This window comes from Eufriesea mexicana, unplaced genomic scaffold, assembly GCF_001483705.2.
Source record: "Eufriesea mexicana isolate 0111107269 unplaced genomic scaffold, ASM148370v2 scaffold812, whole genome shotgun sequence".
Lineage (NCBI taxonomy): Eukaryota > Metazoa > Arthropoda > Insecta > Hymenoptera > Apidae > Eufriesea > Eufriesea mexicana.
This window is the reverse complement of record NW_016909009.1, coordinates 1582822-1605466: the sequence shown is the minus strand read 5'-3', so window position 1 is coordinate 1605466 and position 22645 is coordinate 1582822. Positions and strand designations below refer to the sequence as shown.

Here is a 22645-nt window from a genome sequence, read left to right as displayed (position 1 = left end):
CACCCTATTGCTCACTCCAACCCTGACCTTTCCTGCATCATCCTTTCTTAACCTTCGAGCTCCAGACATCCACAATTATATTACTCCTAATTCGGATATAAATATTGCCAATCATCCCAATATGAGACATTCTTGTGCCAATAGACAGTTTGGAGTAACACTGTTAAAAGATCTGACAAAACAAAGACTTACTTGGAATACAACTTATTTATCTAAAAAAGAAAATCTCCTCTTCGTAATTCGTTATTTCCTCACAGTTGCATTATCTGATTTCTTGTTTCGATATGTATAATAACAGTTCGTCGAGTTTTCCTTTCATATTGCTTTAATTATTGCTCTATGAGCGATTGCAAAATATTCTTTTCAGCACCTATCCTTTCAAATATTTTTACAGCGATATATTTTATATCTTTTATATCGGGACAATAATGCAACAGATGTATTTACTTTCAGATTTCACTTACATTCAGATCTTTCAAATTGACACAGGTCGTGTAATTGCTCCAGACTTGATCAGACACCGGATGTCGAAACCAGGTGCCATTTGCTTCGCAGTATTTGTGAGCCCTCACTGAAACAAGAACATTTTCTTAGAAACAATTTTTCTAAACAATTTCGACAAATGTACAACGTAAATATATTCTACAATTTCTAAATCAATATGGAAAAATACATTTGATATTTATACGTGTGAATGTCACAGGCATGAATTTAGCAGTTCCAATAAACGACATCTAACATCGTGACATTCGAAGAGAAATGGCGCACGCTTGAAACCCTAGGACTTTCCGCACAATAAAACAGAGGAAAAGAAAAGTGAACCCCATTTGTCTCCTACTCTCGCTTTCTCGTTGGCAAATGACAAAGCGTGCACCTAAAGTGCCCTTATTTCTGCTTGACAATTTTACACTGTCGCGGTGATGAAACGAAGACTATAAACGATACGATTTTACCCTTTCAAAGTGGAGAAATAATAAGGAACAACCGAGAAACAAAAGTTTCTTCTTTCCTCCGAGGGAAAACGAGTACGTATTTGTCTTTTTCCAGAATTATACCCCGAAACTGTAAGTTCATTTCCTCGTTTGCTTTCTAATTTCTCCAACTCTGCTTTCTGTTGAAAAATCCAAGTCCTGCGAAACTTCTTGCCCCTACTTCGAACTTCCTAATTCCTTATTCGATGGCAGGAATCTTCTTATTTAATTCGAATTTAATTACATCGCCTGTACCATACTCTTACTCGTGCAGATCTTCCTTTAATCCCACCAACCTAATTTCAAAATTGAAAAGTTAAATTAAATACAATTTAACAAGGGAAGCAGCAAACTTCCTACAAAAGTGTCGAATATTTTCCAATACTATAAAATATGAAATAAAGCTTTATTATTACACCCTGTTGTGAAATATTTTACAAAATATTTGGAAAAACGAAAAACGAATATTTTCTACGAAAATGTACGGTATCAAAGTTTTATTCTTAAAACAAAATTCACTGTTATACTTATTATTACTCATTACTATACTATACTACGCTACTATGCATACATCAGGATACCATAAAATTTTTATTAATCCTTTGCACTCTCAGTCACCATTTCATCAAATTCTAGAGATCATTGTTAATTAATATCTCGAATTTAAAATTGTCCAACGACGCGTGGAATATCGAGGTAAAATAATTCTATATCTTACAATTAATTTGCACTTAGTTACCGTTTTGAAAATATCGTCGACTTTGTGGCAGGAAGTCTTCGAATTACTATGTTTCTGCAACGAAAAGATCGCCAAGTGCAAAGGGTTAATATTAGAGAACGAAATCATGGAGTACGTCTATTTCTTTTCTAATTGTAACAATTTCTTCTCGTAGTTTCTAATAATTTCCATAAAATACTGGCGAATATGACGAAGGCATCCATTCAACGATATCTAATACTCCATACGTCCCTGGAGTTTCGAAGAAATTCGCGTGGAAAATTCTCACGATGAAAGCAGTGTGAATCACACGATACAAAAGGTCCTGCGAAACATTCAGCCCACCTTCCTTCTATGAAACGAAGATGATGTGTCCGCGGATATGAACGATATCCTGGATCAAGTTTACCTCCGCAATAAACCTCGCATCACGTTCATGGAAATGGAAAATTCAATGCTTTCTGTGCAATTCCTTAAGAAAAGATGAGAAGGTGAGAGGCAATATGTCAAATATTAACGTGACTTAGTATATGCTTCTTAAAATACTCCCTCCTGATTTTTTGAATATATACGACACTGTAAATGTGTTGGGAATTTCGTGGAGGAAATAGCCAAACGCACAGGGAAATAACTGTATTCAGTTGTATAGCAATCTTATTTGTAAGAGGTTTATTATACGATATATAATTAAAACGTATGAGTCCTATTTTTTCCTTTTTAATTTGGATGCCGCTATGGGTAACAATGTATAAATAGCCGTTTTGGTTTCTAACTGAAAACTGTGGAGCTCTGAAAGACGGCAGGCCCTTTTAAGCCTTCAAAACCGACCCCTTGAAGTTCAAAGGTCGGTAATGCCCTGCAACCTTCGACAGGCATGTCGTCATAGTTGCATGGGCGTAGATGGCTTCCAACAAAATGTACTCAATTCCTCATCGAATTTCGATTTTGTTTAATATCCTTTTATAATATAATACAAATGTATAGTAAAATTTTGCATTTGACAAACGTTTTGCAGAAAGAAGGTCGTATACATTTTACACGTGCATCATATACTCAATTCTGAACTTACATTTTAAACGTTTCCATTTATTTCTGTTGTAAATTAACTACGGCCATGCAACGATGGTGACAGGCCTGCTAGTTAAATTCAATACTTTCTGTGCAATTCCTTAGGAAAGATGAGAAGGTGAGAGGCAATATGTCAAATGTTAACGTGACTTAGTATATGCTTCTTCATTTTTCGAATATATACGACACTGTAAATGTATTCAATTCCTCATCGAATTCCGATTTCTTTTAATATCCTTTTAGCTAAATGTATAGTAAAATTTCGCATTTGTCAAATGTTTTGCAGAAAAAAGGTCGAATACATTTTACACGTGCATCATATACTCAATTCTGAACTTACATTTTAAACGTTTCCATTTATTTCTGTTGTAAATTAACTACGGCCATGCAACGATGGTGACAGGCCTGCTAGTTAAATTCAATACTTTCTGTGCAATTCCTTAGGAAAGATGAGAAGGTGAGAGGCAATATGTCAAATGTTAACGTGACTTAGTATATGCTTCTTCATTTTTCGAATATATACGACACTGTAAATGTATTCAATTCCTCATCGAATTCCGATTTCTTTTAATATCCTTTTAGCTAAATGTATAGTAAAATTTCGCATTTGTCAAATGTTTTGCAGAAAAAAGGTCGAATACATTTTACACGTGCATCATATACTCAATTCTGAACTTACATTTTAAACGTTTCCATTTATTTCTGTTGTAAATTAACTACGGCCATGCAACGATGGTGACAGGCCTGCTAGTTAAATTCAATACTTTCTGTGCAATTCCTTAGGAAAGATGAGAAGGTGAGAGGCAATATGTCAAATGTTAACGTGACTTAGTATATGCTTCTTCATTTTTCGAATATATACGACACTGTAAATGTATTCAATTCCTCATCGAATTCCGATTTCTTTTAATATCCTTTTAGCTAAATGTATAGTAAAATTTCGCATTTGTCAAATGTTTTGCAGAAAAAAGGTCGAATACATTTTACACGTGCATCATATACTCAATTCTGAACTTACATTTTAAACGTTTCCATTTATTTCTGTTGTAAATTAACTACGGCCATGCAACGATGGTGACAGGCCTGCTAGTTAAATTCAATACTTTCTGTGCAATTCCTTAGGAAAGATGAGAAGGTGAGAGGCAATATGTCAAATGTTAACGTGACTTAGTATATGCTTCTTCATTTTTCGAATATATACGACACTGTAAATGTATTCAATTCCTCATCGAATTCCGATTTCTTTTAATATCCTTTTAGCTAAATGTATAGTAAAATTTCGCATTTGTCAAATGTTTTGCAGAAAGAAGGTCGTATATATTTTACACGTGCATCATATACTTAATTCTGAACTTATATTTTACACATTTCCATTTATTTCTGTTGTAAATTAACTACGGTCATGCAACGATGGTGACAGGCCAACTTCGAGGACCTTGAATACTATGCAGACATCAAGGTTTGAACCGCATATTCTTTATATTCGCACAAGTGTATATATTTCATCTATATTAAGCTTTGCATCGTACATTTTGTTCTTGCATTAATAAATAAATTCGAATTTTATGAAATTATAATTTCAAGTGTTTCTATATCATTATATCACAGAAATATTAGGTCTACCGGAAAGTTCTGTCATTTAATGTCACCTGAAGTTTTGTCGAATTTACTATACTTTCCAGACTTAATATCTAATTCGATTACCATCTGTTTCTTTCCCTCCAAAATTTGTTGAAGAGAATAAGTTTGGAAAATGAAGCAGGTGTCAAGCAAACACTGTTCGAATTCTTCGCCTCTAAAAGCGAGGCCTTTCAAGAAAATGAAATTCACAAATTTCCATCATCCTGGGAAGTGGTCATAAGTAACGATGAAAATGATATTGTTAGATAAATATAAATAAATTTATTGAAAATGTATTATTTTCTTTTACTTCAAAAACGGACAGAACTTTTCGGTAGATCTAACGTTAAATATAAAATATAAAATATCACAGTATCAATGATTTATATCTAGTAATTCCTAGCTGTGAAACATAGAAACTCCTATTAGAATTGAATAGAGTATTCGCTGAATCAGGATTATGGTCCAATGTTTCATGGCAAGAGACAGATCTCGGTCCTTTTTAAATATTTTCTTTCCTTTCCATTATGTCTATTTTAACAACGTCGGAGAGGTGAATAAGAGAAAAAGCTGAAAGCACGAACCTCGTGGTGTATTCGTCGAATAATATTTCAGCCCGGTATTTTTACCCAGGATTAACCGTTTCCTCGAAAATGAAAAAAAAGAAAAAAAAAAGAATTAAAAAGTACAGCGAAATATCATAGAACAGATCACGAATAAGCGCCTTTACTTTCGATCGTTTCCAAAGCTATTGTGAACCAAAGTGCAGTTCGAAATCTCTCTTCCTCGAAACTCGTTCTCTTCTCGTGCCTCAAAGAACATGGATCCAGTTTCGAATTTAAACATCGTCTGTCAACGGTACAGTTTTGTATCCTTTATTTCGCGATATTCGCACGCTGTATCAATTTCATTTATTTCCTCTTTTCCCAGAAACGAACAAAGAAAAGATCGGAAAACCGTGGTCGCGGGCAAATTAAATCGCGCGAGTTGAACAAAAATCCACCAGTCCATGTCACCAAATCCACCAAATCCACCAAATCGCGTATTTTTCGCGATCGACTGGAACAACATCGGAGTTATTTTTTCATCCCGACGAAAGATGATTAAATTTGGGCACCAATGATCGAATTGCGTTCGATCGTGTCAAATTTTCCATAACAGATCCGGATTCGAGAATTCGACGTGGATGGTGAAATAAATCAGTTCGTTCTGACATGTAAATATTGCTATATAAGTATCGTTAAGTACCACTTCGTCTAAAATAGCTAACATCGTTCAACGAAACGACGTCTGTGTATGGAAGCGGAAATTCCGATGTGTCGTATTGATCAGGTTTCGCTCAAACTTAATTTCCTTTATGGCAGCACCGTTTTAAAACGAAAAAGGAAGATCGTTACGGTCTACAAAGGAAATTCCCGCACCCCCGCGTAAGTTTTTAGGCAACGAATTAAAAATTGCGTATGCAGGCAAAGCTTGGGAAAATGTGCTTTGGCACTTTGTTGCGAGGCTTCCTACTTCGGCCTTTAATTTGATAATAAACCTGTAATTTGAAAGAATAATTTACGATAGGTTGGAAATAAATTTAAAATGGTTACTCAGTAGTTTGAATCAACGATTATATATATGTATCATCGTATCAGATAATGTATACCGTGGGGCCATGATTGTTGGCTAAATCAGAGATCAGAAAGGTGAAATAAATCGAAACCGAATGGATAATTGTATCAATTAAAAATTGCGCATGCAGGCAAAGCTTGGGAAAATGTGCTTTGGCACTTTGTTGCGAGGCTTCCTGCTTCGGCCTTTAATTTGATAATAAACCTGTAATTTGAAAGAATAATTTACGATAGGTTGGAAATAAATTTAAAATGGTTACTCAGTAGTTTGAATCAACGATTATATATATGTATCATCGTATCAGATAATGTATACAGTGGGGCCATGATTGTTGGCTAAATCAGAGATCAGAAAGGTGAAATAAATCGAAACCGAATGGATAATTGTATCAATTAAAAATTGCGCATGCAGGCAAAGCTTGGGAAAATGTGCTTTGGCACTTTGTTGCGAGGCTTCCTGCTTCGGCCTTTAATTTGATAATAAACCTGTAATTTGAAAGAATAATTTACGATAGGTTGGAAATAAATTTAAAATGGTTATTAACAATAAGTAGTTTCAATCAACGATTTTATACATATATTATCGTATCACAAAATAGTACCACAGAAATGGCGGCAATATGAGATAGTTCCTTTAGGTTAGGCAACTAGAGATAAGATAAGCGTTAAATAAAATTAGGGTAAAGGTTAAATTACTATAATAAATATAGTTTAGTATAGGGAAGAGAAGCGGAGTGAATGTGTGAGATTAGGAAACAAGTAATGTAAACCAAGTCCACTTTTCTTGGCTACGAAGCTTTTAAAAATAAAGATCTATCTATCTATATTATCGTATCAGATAATGTATACAGCAGGGCCTTGATTCTTTATTTATTTATTTATTTTAATAATCCTTTGGTAACAAGAAAAATAATAATATAGTACAGAGTCTTCTAGAGTTGTTGGTCGATAAAAGATACAATATACTATACTTAAAATGAGTACATGAACAGAAATAAATTTAAGGATTGGGAGAAACGGTTAAAATTAATAAAAATTCTGTTGAAACAGTGTAGTGGCCGTAAAGGTACTTGTGTTGCTCCTGTTTAAAAAACTTACGGTATCTTAAGGATACACGGGATGGATCTAAATTAAACATACATCAAATTTAGAAATAGTTAATGATACCATTAAGTACCTTATATAAGGTTGTACATAAGTTCGACGATCCTTAAGAAAGAAAAGATTAACTCTGTTTGAAACTAAGGTGTAGTCGTGATAAAATGGAGACACAGAGGAGCCAAATTTTCGAGCGGCTAATGAGCAAGATGAAATAAATCAAAACTGAATGGATAATTATATCTGGAAGAGAAATAACTAGAAAGGTATTTATAAATCGAAGCAGTGATCGTGTTACGGAAACATATAGGTATTCTACATACTCCTCGACGTTTGATCTAGACCAAAAGCACGTATGTATAAGGTATAAAAGTCACGCTTAACCATATGGAACGCGCGACGTCCATCAGCAACGCAGAGGAAAGAGAAGAACGTGGCGAGCAGAAAATCGTGACAGCAAAGGACTCCTAAAGCCTGTGAGAAGTCGGATTTTGGGCCACTAACTCGGGAACAAATGAACAACCACGTCGAGGATTCATATCTCTTGGAATTTTTCTTTTCAACCTGCAGAGATTAACACGCTTCGTTTATGTCACCAGAGGAAATGGGATTTATCCAACTTTTCATTCTTTGTTCTACGAGTGCTTCTCGTCTCGGGCGAAGAAGATGGAGTATAAAAGGAAAAGTAAAATCGTGCAAGTGAAAAGTTAGGGAATGTTAAAAAGCATTATACGAGTGTCTTTTCCTTCAATTTTCAGCCATTTCTAAAAGGCATTCGAGGATTCATCCTCCGTTCACGCTAGAAGCCCAAGCAGTGGATGCATTTGGACTCGAGAAGTGAGCTTCAGTCACCATTTTATAAAATTTGGAAGATCGATATTAATTAATATATCAAATTTAATGTAACGTAACAGTGTGCGAGGTATCGAAATCAAATAATTCTACAATTCTATTATTATACAATTCTTTATTTACTGTTCAGAAAAGTATCGTCAGTCTTTTAGTAATCTTTGAATTTCTACTCTTATCTAGCCAAAATCGTCGAGTGCAAAGGGTTAATAAGTAGTCGCTTTGCTCCTGGGTAACTCTTTTATTCTCTCCGTAACGCTGGTCGAATAGTGCCCCAAAAATGCACCCCTCGCTGTTTTATAGGGCGTGTACCCTCTCTGTCGTCTTGTCTTCACGTGTCCGTAGCCTCTTCGGCTGAGCTCCGGTCCAGACGCCCCAGCTTCGCGTTTAGTATCCCCATCTGTGGCTGTTGTCCTTGGACCCCAGTGAGGCCTTCCTAGAACTCCAACGAAGAGCTTTCTCCCGCCGGAAAACAATGGGCAGCGGTGAAAATTGCCCACATTAGACAGTTTTATCCGCCATCTTGATACTCTTCACGAAATTCGAGAAATAATTCACTTATTGGTTAATCCGAACCTTCCTAAGAGTCAGAGGACGAACAGAAAATACAAGAAATTTGGTACCAAACTTGCTACCATGTCGGTTTCGACCAAACGAGTTGGAATGGAAAATAATCTCGAGTAAACAAACAAGAAATCGTTGCATGGTCAACTCGCGAGCTAAAATTCCGCGGATCTGAATGTTGGAATGTCGACTAGCTCTTCGAAATCGATGTCGAATGGAGACTATTACGGAAACAAATAAGCTCAAGCTGTCCACGGTTCCCACTGCTCGACGTTTAAGTTCTCGACAAACAGTTCGAGATCGACTCTCGATTGAGAGAACTATCCTCGTGTAAGGATACCGTTCCTCCGCGTTCCTGGCTGTTACGTCGTAAAAACGTAATATCTCGACGAGGATGTATCGCCTGGCAATTCGACGCACGTGTCTTCATTGCAGCGTGATACAATTGTTCGAAAGACGAAAAAGGTAATAACATCGGGAAGTAAGAGTATCGTAAACTAAATTGTGATGCAGTCTGCTGTTTAAAGAGAAATGAATGACCACGGAATTGGAAATGTTAGGCTTGGAATTATTATAGGTTTGCTAGATTTGTGGAAATTGGGTTTATGCTTGTGACAGACGAAATTAGAAATTTGGTATCTTTGCATTTATTTTGGATCAAATAGCGCGTGATATTAAAATAATAATGTAAATAATAAAATAATAAAATAATAATGAAAATAATTTGTGGCAGTGTCTGGATGAAATTTTGGAAATGATACCTATATTTATCTTTTATTATTTATCTTGTATTATTGTACAAGTCTGGATGAAATTTTTAAAAATAATACCTATATTTATTTTTTATTATTTATCTTGTATTATTATACAAGTCTGGAGAAAAATTTGGAAATAATATCTATATTTATTTTTTATTATTTATCTTGTATTATTATATAAGTTTGGAGGAAATTTTGGAAATAATACCTATACATTTCTCTAATTATTTATTTTTTATTATTATACACGTCTGGAGAAAATTTTGGAAACGATACCTATATTTATCTTTCATTATTTATCTTGTATTATTATACAAGTCTGGAGGAAATTTTGGAAACGATACCTATCGTTATTTTTTATTATTATACAAGTTTCATAGAACTTTTCGTTCTGTATATTCGGCGTTTAAGGAGATATATTTACAAAAGATAATTATTTAATGCTAAACAAATTCTTCTAAATTTATACAAATAAAGTTTATACAAATATCTTTCTTTGCGAAAGAAAGATAGTGCTTGACTGTGCAGGATTTTCAATTACCTTCGAATTTGCATAGAAATCTGTGATAATTGTCTCTAAGTACCACGGTTTAATCGCAAGGGTATTGTGCAACGGTATTGCGCGTGTTCCGCGATATTCAATTATTCTTCCGGCAATTGGGGGATCGAGTGACGTAATTCAAAGCACATCAAAGTGCACGAGGCTAGGGGGAATAACATATCGAAAAAACGAGGACCGATAGTAACGAGCCCCTCGCGTGTATTTCGGCATAAAAATTTTTCAATGGGAAAAACGCAACCGGATTTTCATCGGGAAAAATGCAACTTGGCTGGGGTAATTCGAGGGAAAATAAAATTCGACATACATGATTTGTTTTATTATTTCCACTAAGGTATGTAAATGCGCGAAGACGTAAATCGTTTTAAAATGGCGGACGTTTTACGACGCTCGGTAGAAATTTTTATCTTGCGGACATCTTTACGGTCTCAGGTCAGAACCATGGATTTAAGTGGATTAATTTTCTTCGCTTTAGAAGATTAATTTTCGCCAGATGCTAATACTAATGCCCTAGTTTCAATTTTAATGTAAAAAGAATTGCGATGTCGTAACTTCTCTATTTTGGTAAGTTATATTTACGAAAAAATAAAATAGTTTGAAGAATATTTCAACTATCGATCCTTTCTCCATTTCGTCGTTATATTTTATATATTATTTCGTTTTATGCGATATTAATACGAGCGATTAATCGTTTCGTGAAAGAAAATTAATTAACACTAGAACTACCGATCTTTAATGGGTACCTAACTATAACGTGCACAGATTATAGTAATTTCAGCGATACGATGAATACGAGTGAATATATTGATTACAGTTCTTTCTTAATGTGAGTTGATACCAATTTTATTCTTAAAGCAGGTGTATGTGTTCGATGATTGCAAAAAGGAAAATTCTGGGACCAGTCATTTCGACTGGGTTGATAGTTCTAGTGTTAATAATAATAAATTAAGAGCGTATGGGTGACGATTAAACACACGAATTGTCTCTTTACACGAATCTATACCGATTCCCAACTTAACAACGCAATGACAACTCAGTCTGCAACAACTAACTGCTCACAACCGAGCCTACCGATCGAGGAGATCTCCCATTTTGACCTTAGCAACGCGTTTCTCGTTTTCGGTTATTACTTGCACTACCTCCATTTGGAGTTGTTCGCAATTACCGACGAACTGCTTCTATAAAGCACAACATATAATAAAATTTACCAATTTTTAAGGCCCCTTATTCGGTATTTCCGAAAAATGCAGTTTGTGTTCCACGAGCGCGGTGGAAACCGTATAGTTCGCTCTGGAGCATGCGGTCGGCTGAATTAAAGCAGGTATATGTGTTCGATGATTGCAAAAAGGAAAATTCTGGGACCAGTCATTTCGACTGGATTGGTAGTTCTAGTGTCAAATTATTCGATATGGTACCGATTAAGCATTTTCCTTGGTCGCAAAGTAAACAGTTTGCCTACTTCCTTAGAATCTTCTCATTTCTTAAAGAAAATCGCTAAAAGTCGTCGTTTATACGTTGGACGTCTGCACCTCGGAGGAATATCTTCACTGCCTTGCAAATGTGCAATAAAAGACGATAAAAGATTGTAATGTAGTTCAGAGAGGAAACTAGGTGCGGCCATTTTCCAAGCCCCATTGCTTATTTGATGATCAAACACATTAATGCAGCCGCATATGCGACTCCTCCCTGAATGCTCCTATAATTACGCTTATAATTAGTTCTCAATGGAATAAACAGCAAAGATAATTAAAGGAAGGTAAAGAAACTAAAAATCAACGAAAATTACAATTATCAATTAATCCAAATTAAATTACTCCACGGTGTTCAACGTAAATGAAGTATTACATAATTATATCCTCCATTTTAACTCTCTTTCTTTCCGGAAATGGTGGAACAGCTTTTGGAAAAATAAATTCTTAACTGAATTTTGACGATTTGCCTACTAAATGTACCCAAGGCTAATTTAATCAATTGCACGGAACAGATGTGAAAAAAATTGCTTTGTTACTCGCATGAATGAGTTACCGTGTCGTCGTAATCGCATTTAATCAATTCGAAACTGGACAGGGAAGCAAGCAACGGCATAAATTTAAATAACCATCCACGTCGAAATAGAATCTGTTTGCGTGCATCGATCCAAGCACGAGCTTTCATCAACCACAACGGCTGAGCCAATTTCCGTGGCGTCTTCCGCTATTGTGACGGAAAGAAGAAGCCGGAGAAGCGATGGGAGCGCAACGAAAATGGCGATTAATCGACGAGGTGCTGAAAACCAGCCAGCCCGGGGACAAATTAAATTTCCGAGTCGCAACGTGAAACGTTTAATTGGCTTCTAATGAATTTCGAGTCGAACTTAAAGCGTCGAATCGATGGAGGAGGAAAAGAGCAATTTCCGGCTGACTTCCACGATTAATCAAGGAAGTTGTAAATGGAGAACACTGAAACGCTTTGATCGTCAACTTCTTGATCGCGATGACGAATAACTCGGTGTGTAAGTGTTAATTTTGGACTGAAAGGTTAGCTTGGGTAACGTTGAACCGCGGAAGAATCGGTCGAAGGTTGATCAAAGCTGAGTCTTTTAAGACTTTTATAATTCATCGACATAAGAAAAATTCTTATTCAGGCTTTGCGATGTCTTTGCTGTCCTGGAATTATCGAACAATCGCGTTATAAATATGGATCGCTGAATTTGTTGAAAAATATCTATGAAAACCTTGCTGACTATTTAAAAATTGAATACACGTAAATGTCTTTAATTTGTTTAAAGTATTACATGTAAATTTACCATTGTAGAAATTTGTGTTAATTTTTTATTTTAGTTTATCTATTTCCTTTTTTCGCGACACATTGAAATGTAAAAATTAAGCGAACAGGGATCCCATCGAGGTTCGATCTATCGAATGCAATTCTGGGACACGCGATGGCCTTTTATTTCAATTTTCCTTCCCTCTGGTTCATCGAAATGGAGCTGAAATTGGCGAGAAAGGACCCTTTAGCTGGACGAATGCGATTTTCTATCATGTGTCCGCCATTTATTTCAATTGTTTATTCCTTCAACGTGACCAGGCGCAATCTTAACCTATGAGAAATGGGATCTTCATCGAGTAAAAATGGTAACAAAGGAGATTGTTCAAACTACACCGTGATTACCTTCTCTAGCTTCTCTGACAATTTTTCATCGTAGGAAATAATAGCCTGATATTTAAATTCTTACCAATTTCGGTATTTTATCAATTCTAGTATATACAAATTTTTACCAATTTTTCTCAGCGTATATATTCAGGGATTTAAGTGAAACTAATTGAAATTGGATACGGACACCTGAGTACAGAGACGGTGGCGGTAAGTTAAGTTTAAAAATCGAATTACACTGGTAATCTTGTTCTTCTGGCTGAGCCATTAACTTTTCTCTTTTCTTGTACGGAGAAACCCATCACGAGGAAAGGAAAAACACGATATTCTAAGGTGATTTGTGGAATGGAATGGAGTATTAATACCGTAAGTCGAGTGGAATAAGATTCGCGTAGATTTGGTTCACAAAGCATCACAGAAGAATACGTTTCTTAAATAAACATCTATTCTCAGACGCCTTACTTTTAACTAAAAGAAGAAAAAGAAAAGAGGAGAAGAAATGAGGTAAAAGTTTATATTTCTCTAAGCGAAATGTTAAGGAATAACAATCAAATTTGTAGACCATTTAAATAGAAAAGGATTCCAAAAATATATAAAAATGAATACATTAAGAGCATTCCCGATGAAATGATTAATTAATGATAGCTTACTATGATTCGTTTTTTTCTTCCAATATATTCATCGACAGATACCGATTGACTGCTCTCAAGAGAACTAATGGATGATAAGATGGATTTGCTAATGCATGATTAAATCCCATTGGATATACAGACAGCATTCATCCGAGGCAATAAATCTCCCTTGACACCGAACAGAGATCCAAATAAAGAGCTAATTAGAACATCCCCTAACCTAATTTTTATTTAGCTCATAAACAGCTCGATATTTCTCCATAGAGAACGAGACAAATATTTACTATAAGGATATATACATACATTTCACATTCACATTCACATTCAGATTTTTCATCGTGCAAATGATCAAAAACCAAATCAAACGTAAAAAGTCAAACCATTCGACGAACTCTAAAGAAAGAAGAAGAAAAATTGTTTTAACTCTTTGCGGCACAGGATTTCAGATAATAAAATAGACCCATGTTGCACAGAAATTCTATCGCGTTTTAAATGAAACAAAATTGGTATATTTTTACTAACAAAGGAATCGCGTAATATAAAAACATAAAACCAGGAAAAAAAGATTGTCGCGATAAACCTTCCGCTTGCAACAATCGATGAACCTGTACTGGCATGTCGAATGTTGCCAACACGAGCGAATACATTTATAACATTTGTCGAAGGCATTACCAACTGCTTTACGTAAATAAGACGAAATATAAACCTACGCGCGTGCAGCTATTGCAATATTTCCAGGTGGGACTAAAAATGTCCCACCATGCATCACGGTGCATCGAAAAGGTGGGACGCTTTTAATCCCAGCGTGCCCCAAAGAGTTAAGGGCGAGCACTTGGCGATATTTGAGACTGCTGGAATACTTTGTTTCTATAAAATGGTATAAAAAGTTAGCTTTCGAGCTTTTTTAAATACCGCTATTATCAATGCTCCGTTCATGTTCGAAGAAGTAACGGGAAGAAAAATATCAGTCGCGTCATTTCGAAGACAATTGGTGGATGCTCTTACGCAACGATCAAACGAGGAAATTCCTATGCATATTGAAAAAAGAATCGTTCACCGATTACAAAAATAAGACGAAATATAAACCTACGCGCGTGCAGCTATTACAATATTTCCAGGTGGGACTAAAAATGTCCCACCGTGCATCACGGTGCATCGAAAAGGTGGGACGCTTTTAATCCCAGTGTGCCCCAAAGAGTTAACTTCGCTATTAGTGAATACGAATGATAGTTAACAGCGAAATTTTCATTTATTTTGCAATATCCTCAAATTTCTCTATTATCCAAGTTCACCGACTCCTGATTATCCCAAAAACGAGCTTCTCCATTTCATTCCACCTACTACCAGCTCCACTTCCACTGCTTCCATCTTTTTACCTATTCCAAGCTGAAAAGTCCTTCCTCGTGTCGCGTGCAAACGATAGGAGCATAAATCCCCGCGAAATAGTCCCGTTTATAGCAAACTTTCTTGGTCACGAATTAACCAGATCCTCGGCTTCGTATTTCACGGAAGGTTCGTCCCTGTTTAAGAATACACCGCGAGTTTTATAGCCCTCTGTTCGCCTAAACGGCGGTGAACCCGGGTGCAGATCAACAGCAGCGATTTATAACGACTGACTCATTCTTATCGCGGAAAATTATGCATGGACACCCGCTAGATTGCTTCGTTCTGTTATTTAAAAGACAATACCTTCGAGGACGTGTAATTTGCGGGGAAGGTCGGTGATTTACAGACGGAGCTGTTCGTGGTTTCGTTACGGCTGTTCCAACTCGTTGAATCGAGATCTTGGTGCATATTGTGATACGGTCGCCATTATTACTCGCTACGGTTTTCAGACATGATTGCGGCAATACGTATCGCCATTGCGGCGTGCAAAATTGGGGGTGACTGAGAGACAATATGGGAATAGGTGCGAGTACTGTGTTCTGATCAATTTTACCAGGCTCAATATTTACCTATGATACAATGGGAACTATAACGAGTTAATCGTTGCTTCGAAGTGGTGGAATTTTTGAAGATTTTAAGCACGTTTCTGAGGACTCTAATAATAATTTACGTAAGATCGAGATTTGGGTGGATTGACTAAGATAGTGTCGTTAGCTTCTTGATAGAAGAAAATAAGCTTATACATAGAATATTGGCTATGGAACAAGAGAGATTCGCTATGGGCTCGCTCTTCTGATTTTTCTTAGACCGACTTAGACTTCTTACTGACACACTGGCATACTCTTAACCCTAGATTTACGGAACTCGTCAATTTAATGGAAGGGTTGCTCCAATTATACGATGGTAACAGATGTAGTTAACTTATATTAGGATAAGATATATTAGTTAACTTATGTTAATATAATATATAATTGTTTTTAAGTTAAACTAATCCTTAAAAAAGAGACACGTGGTTTCCTTTACCTGTCAATTTGACAGGTGTCCTTAGAAATAGGTATACAGATAGCCTCCGTAAACCTAGTGTTAAAGACACTTAGAGACTCCTGGAGACTGACTGTCCGTGCCCTTGCACCCTTATTTAGCATTTATCAGTTATTCTGAGTAAAGCAGTCGTCCAGATAAGACTTTTTTTTAATTAAACCATTCATTCTGTCCTCTTTCATACTTAGGCTTTCTTTCCCAATCATTCCCCTTTCCCGCGTAACCTCGGTGGGCCAGGTACTTCGACTACTCGGACACATCCCTAAACTTTCACTCGACTCTAGCATAAATATTCTTTGCAGTCAACCCTCTTGCACATGGTCACTTTGGTTCTAAGCTCAGACACTCTTGACATTCTTTCAGGGCCGTACTTATCCCAATCCTACATTTATGTTATACAAGTACTCTTCTGCAGATGGTGTTTTATTGTACGTATTAAATATAGAATTGCAGCATTCGAAATTGCATTGTGAAATTGGATTTTAATTTCTGCGTTGCAATGAAAGGTACTCGAGTCAACCTCAATGGAATATCAATAACATCGATGCGCAAAAACTGCTGCCGTAAATGGATCCGCAAACACTGTAGGGCTTTTAGGAAGGAACCATCTTCGATAGAATTAAACGAGGTAATTGACGCAGAAATGTATCGAGACATAAGTTTTTAGGAAAAATGAGCTCATTTTCGTACCACGACGCGCTGTGCACGGAACAATGCCGCTGAATCCGTTATTTTATTCATGACTGTTTGCGAATTATCACGGGTATTTAAATTCGCGCGAACTCGTTCCATATTTTAACAATCGATAACATAAAAAGGCGAAAATGTAAAAATATGAAAGACCGATAAGGCGTAAAATTAACTTTCACAAACGTTTATACTTTGACATTATAGAGCTGTAGAGCAACGTAGACGTAACTTTTATAAAGATACTAATAATATTCGCGCATTATTTCGTCCCGTTAGAAACGTACTGTAATATTTCGTAATATTCTGTATTTTTGTTGCTCATTTCATATTCATCAGAGACAGATAAAAACAGAAAACGATGTATCTTCTGTAATAACCAGGTTCCAAGATTATTTTTACATCGAAGCCAAACTTTCCAGATTATGCGTGTCTTATTAGTAATAACAGAACTGTTGCGCGCTGTCAAATCAAATTTAACTGACGGAAATAGTTTCTTTTAGATCACATTTTAAGTAGGATGTCAAATCGCAAATAGCATAGAAATGAATTCTATCGCGAAGCCGATTGCGAAAGAAATTCTAATTAAAATGTCACCTTGTATCACCGTTACAACGATAAATTATTCAATTTTATCAACTGTTGTTCTTTGATTTCGCCATCGTCATAAGAATCGGTCAACGATAGAACCTCATCTCGTGAAAAGTTGACCACATTTGCCTGTTGACAGTGTGCCGTTTGTGAGGTCAAAATTCAGAGCAAAGAAACGATCGTGCGATCGGCAAATATTTAGCCTTGACAAGCTTCCTTGCAAATTGCTTGCCGTGATTCATCTTCTGGGTTGCCGACATCAAGCAGCTCCCCCAGGGGAAATGCTCCAGACATTACTCCGTTTATCAAGGTAAAGGAAAAATACAATACCAGGAGTCTTGAGAATTATGTTGTTATCATCGTTATTATTTTTACTCGTTTCTGGAAAAGTAGATTTAATAAGCAGATTTATTAACATTAGATTTACGGAAGCAATTTGGTGTCAAATTTCTTGGTGTCAAATTTGTTATGGACGAGACAAACCAAAGTTAGATTCTTTCATAGTTTGAAATTCTATTAGAAATTTGACAGAAGTGAAGCAATTTGGTGTCAAATTTCTTGGTGTCAAATTTGTTATGGACGAGACAAACCAAAGTTAGGTTCTTTCATAGTTTGAAATTCTATTAGAAATTTGACAGTGGTTGCTCCAATTATACGATGGTAACAGATGTAGTTAACTTATACTAAGATAAGATATATTAGTTAACTTATGTCAATATAATATATAATTGTTTTTAAATTAAACTAATCGTTAAAAAAGAAGGCACGTGGTTTCCTTTACCTGTCAATTTGACAGATGCCCTTAGAAATAAGTATACAGATAGCGTCTGTAAACGTAGTGTTAAGTCACGCATAAAGAAAATGTTAATTATAGGGATTTCAATTTTTCTGGCGCATGTCATATTATATGTTATTCGATTAAATAAATGTTATAAACTAGTCTATTTTGTTATTCCCTATAAAGTCCACTATAGAATCCAATAGCTATGAAGATCGGTTGAATTATAACCATTGTTACATGCGTTAATGTCATGAAGCATCGTAATGTATAATTTCTTCATTATCGATTCGTGATTAATCTTTTCATAATTGGCTATTAGGCTTAATAGATTTGTTTCAGCACTTCTGCTATACGTTGTTTCGTAGACACCTTAATTACAGCTGAAATTTTGCTTCCATCCAATAATTCTGGGTTAACGTACTCGATAAATATATCTTCATCGTTGATGCATAAGCGTGGTGCAATATTGTCTGCTGCAGGAAAAGTTTGCAGGTACGGCTTTAAGCTTTTATAGCTCCGAAATACATAGCATGATCTGTGGCTTGAACCGTATTTTTTACATTATTACAGGACTTTGGTCTCTTCCACCTTGATATGACAAACTGTGCATTAATTTGGTAAAAGGAATTAAGTGTCCGTTTAATTTATATATTTTTTATATTCACATAGACGTAATCATGATTTTTTTCAATCACTCATAGTATTCAAGAAGTTATAATAATTTTATTGTAACATACACTCGTAGGTTTTATATTTTAATATTTATATTTTTATATTTACATTATATTTATATTTTCATATTTTTATATTTACATACTACAAGGCTTTTTAAAATGAGAATTTATTAATAGTAATTTCATAAAAATAAATTTTTCTTAAATCGTACCTATTTCCAGGACACCGAGTATAACAATTAGCATTATGAAACGAATGGGTGAACATTTGTCAACTTTAAAACGTGCGAAATGACTAACACGAAACTATACTTTGCATAATTCGCATTCTTGTTTTTCATTCATGAAAGCAGTAGTAGCAGTATAAATTGATCGATAATATTGTTTCATGCTTCGTATGCTTTTAGTTATAAAATTAAAGAATTTTTAATTTTCCAGTTATCGTTTGTATCACGAAGGTAAATTGATAGACTGATTTTTAATCAGAAAAATGATCGTGTTGTTAATTTATCGATAAGCAGACCTACAGAATTATATAATGCACAATCATCTTGACAGTAACTACGCAGAGAAGAATTCTAAGATTAAAAATTGTGAACGATTTTCTCATTTCTAGACGCACAAATATTTAAACAATCAAGTACTCGAATGATCTAAATTTTAAAATCCAATTGTAATTATTACGTTAATCTTACATATTATTAGTACAATAATATTATTAAGTACGATTATTGATCAGAAATTTCATTACCAGTGTTTAAATCTCTACACCTAGTTATTTTCTTGACATTTGTCCTTCCTAGTCATTTGTTTAATTGGTTACATAAAAACTAACAAAAACAAAAAAAAATAGAAGAACAAAAAAAAATTATGCAATCATGAATTTAAATGTTATAATTTACATACTGCATAAGTACTAAAAGCATATTTATGAAGAAATACGTAATCTAATTCATTAATTTTCTATTTTCCAAGTATTTTTACCAATACGTAAATCAAATTTTGAATTTCTTAAAAAGAAGTTCAATACCTAATCACTTTTTTAATTTTCATACGCAACCAAAATTCATTATCGACTCATTCTCGTTTTAGAGACTTCTAAAAGTAATTATGGATAAAATTGCAAGGAAAAAAGGAATTGAATGAAATTTGAAAAACTTAACATTAATGATTCGCTTTACTTGCAACATTTTATGCTATGTCACTCTGGTAAATCTTTACCGGAACTTATGGTCTGGTAATGTATTATTTTGAAGTGATTAACTATCAGCCGGTAACACGAACTTGGTTCTGCATTAACCTAGAGTGGTAAGTAGGCAGATCATCACGGTCTACCCCCACCACATGCCACGTGGTTCACCGACTCGCGAGATATCTATCTTATACAACGCTTACAGCCTGCTACTGCTTCAGTTTGGGTTGTCGATCGTTGGACGTAAATTTATTTGTAACATGACGAGTGAGAATATTGTGGTACGCGTGAAGCAGGGTCATTTACGTGGATCCATCGAGCAGAACGATTATGGAAATGAATATATGGTGTTTCGCGGTATTCCATTTGCAAAACCACCGGTTGGTCCGCTTCGATTCAAGGTGAATTTCTCGCGGAACAATCGTTCGTAGCGACTGCAACGAACGAGAAGTTCCGTTATACGTTTACGAGACGACGATCCGGAATCATGATTTTTAGAATTTTCATTGGTTGACTAACTTCTTGGTGTCAAATTTGTTATGGACGAGACAAACTAAAGTTAGGTTCTTTCATAGTTTGAAATTCTATTAGAAATTTGCTGATGGGGCATATTCAACAATATATGAAAGAAGGTAAGAATTGTCAAAAGATAAAGTTTGCGAGGATAACTCGTTGAAAATGTACAGTATAATTCTTGGCACCGAATATAGTGACGCGACTATGGAAAACGGATCAAAATAATCCATGACGTAGATATATATGTATATTTTCTAATATTTACGTCTGGATTTTTTAATTTTTCAAAGATGGAAAGATACAATGGATTAATGATAAAATCGCGAAGATAAATAAAAAATAAGGAAAGGGATTTATAATTCATTATCGCCAAGATAAAAACACTTGGTTATCTTGTTAATTTAAAGCTTGTTATCTTTGATAAAATGATATTTAATAGAATCCAATCTTCACAGACATTTGTAAAAAATTGTACGAAAATGAAATATCTCTGACAATTAGTAGTTTCTTTCACGAATTATATAACAAATTATACCCGGGCAAATATTTTTCAAAAAAGATTAACCAGATAGAATTGAAATATTAATTGCGATTCAACGACGTAATTATTGACAAGTGGTAAATTCGTGCAACGTGTGTATGTGCATAAAAATGACAGGAATTTTGATCGCGATAGTTTTAAAATAAATGTACAAATCTAATTTATGATCTAATTACTTTTTTCTCATTTTCGTTTTCTAGTTTTTGTCACTCTCAGTTGAAATAATTGCATTTATTTCTGATGATTTGTAGAAGTCCCAAAAAATCGTGTCACCTGATAACTTAAAATATTCGACGATAATTGAATGTATTTACTAGCTAATACAACGATGACTAATATAATTAATGGAACAAAGTTTTTTACCCTACAGTTTAATTTAAAATTAAATTATATTCACCGCATTCACAGAATACCATGAATAATATAATTTGCGAGATAGAAAGTTCTTTTTCGATTATATCTAATCTTCCAGACGAGCTTCCGATATTTATCACATTTGAACTTTAGCATAATTTCTGACAACCGGATATTCGATGGACTTAATTTCTCATAAGGGCAAATTCTTTTGCAGAGTAGATTTGGCAAAACTTTCTCAGACAAAAATCAGCATTAAGTTCTCCTATTTCACGGAGGTATACGATCAGATGACTTAATAACAATAGTTTAACAGCAACAGGTTATCGCCATTGATAAAACGTTCAAGCTAATGCAGCTTGAACAAAGCGAAAATCAAGATGATAGCCTTGAGGATAGTCTAGCAAACGTGAACGTTTGACAATGTACACGCATATATACATGTATAACATCAAATGCGGGGGTTAGGTTAGGTTAGGTACCATACAGTGGAACGTATTGTATGCAGTGAACCTTTGCAAAACTGTCACGTTTGTCGTTAGTAAAGGAATAGCGAAGATTTTGATAGATGCTGGGTTTTCTGGGTGACCAAACCTTGCGATGAAGAGTCGGTATCGAGAATACTCCAATGATCCTAGAAATCCTATGCATTGTAGGATTTATCGTTATTTATGGTTCCTCGAGAACACTCATAATCGTGGAATCATATTTTCGATACATTTTGACATCTCGATAATTCCTTATAAAAATAACATTTTGTTTTTAAGATAATTTAATCTCTTGGACGATCTATCTTCCTATCTGATGAACGGTTTTATATTCGTTGATTACCTTTTATACGTATCAGAATCTACAGAAGTAATTTCATTCTTTAAAGGAACACCGGAGAAAAAGTACATGCCTGATCCATGATATATGCTTTTATAATTTATTTCAACATGCGATAAACAAAAAGGAAACTATAACATATTCCCTAGGCATTGACGTTCGAACGTTTCAATTGTTTGGAAACAAACAAAATGGCAGCCATTTATAGTTGATGTATCGAATTTTTACGAAAAATTTCTACATGTTTTTGTTAATATCTCTTAAAATTGTTGACAATTTAAAAAAATCGTACACTAATGCTTAATAAATGTTATAATAAAGATATCTCCAAAATTTCATTATATAATCGGTGCATTAGATCTCGAGATATATGTATACCGTTGCCAGGCATGTAATTTCACGGAAAACTGATTTAAATTCTTAATTTTTTACTAATATATTATTTCCGCTTTGTACATATGCAGGAATG

At 34.9% G+C, this 22645-nt stretch overlaps 2 protein-coding genes across 4 annotated transcripts in view; one reads left to right on the top strand and one right to left on the bottom strand.

Annotated features, from left to right (window-relative positions):
* Dh31-R (Diuretic hormone 31 Receptor) overlaps window positions 1-22645 on the bottom strand; it is a 64185-nt gene that overhangs the window by 12948 nt on the left and 28592 nt on the right. For all 3 annotated transcript variants that reach the window (XM_017899356.1, XM_017899355.1, XM_017899357.1), the window contains one exon: window positions 465-571. In XM_017899356.1, coding sequence (XP_017754845.1) covers window positions 465-571 — 107 coding nt within the window. The remainder of the gene's footprint in view (window positions 1-464; window positions 572-22645) is intronic.
* The window catches only part of LOC108547024 (esterase E4), a 7729-nt gene continuing 5231 nt past the window's right edge, over window positions 20148-22645 (top strand). The window contains exon 1 of the mRNA XM_017899351.1: window positions 20148-20338. Within this exon, the coding sequence (XP_017754840.1) occupies window positions 20198-20338 (141 nt within the window). The 5' untranslated portion in view covers window positions 20148-20197. The remainder of the gene's footprint in view (window positions 20339-22645) is intronic.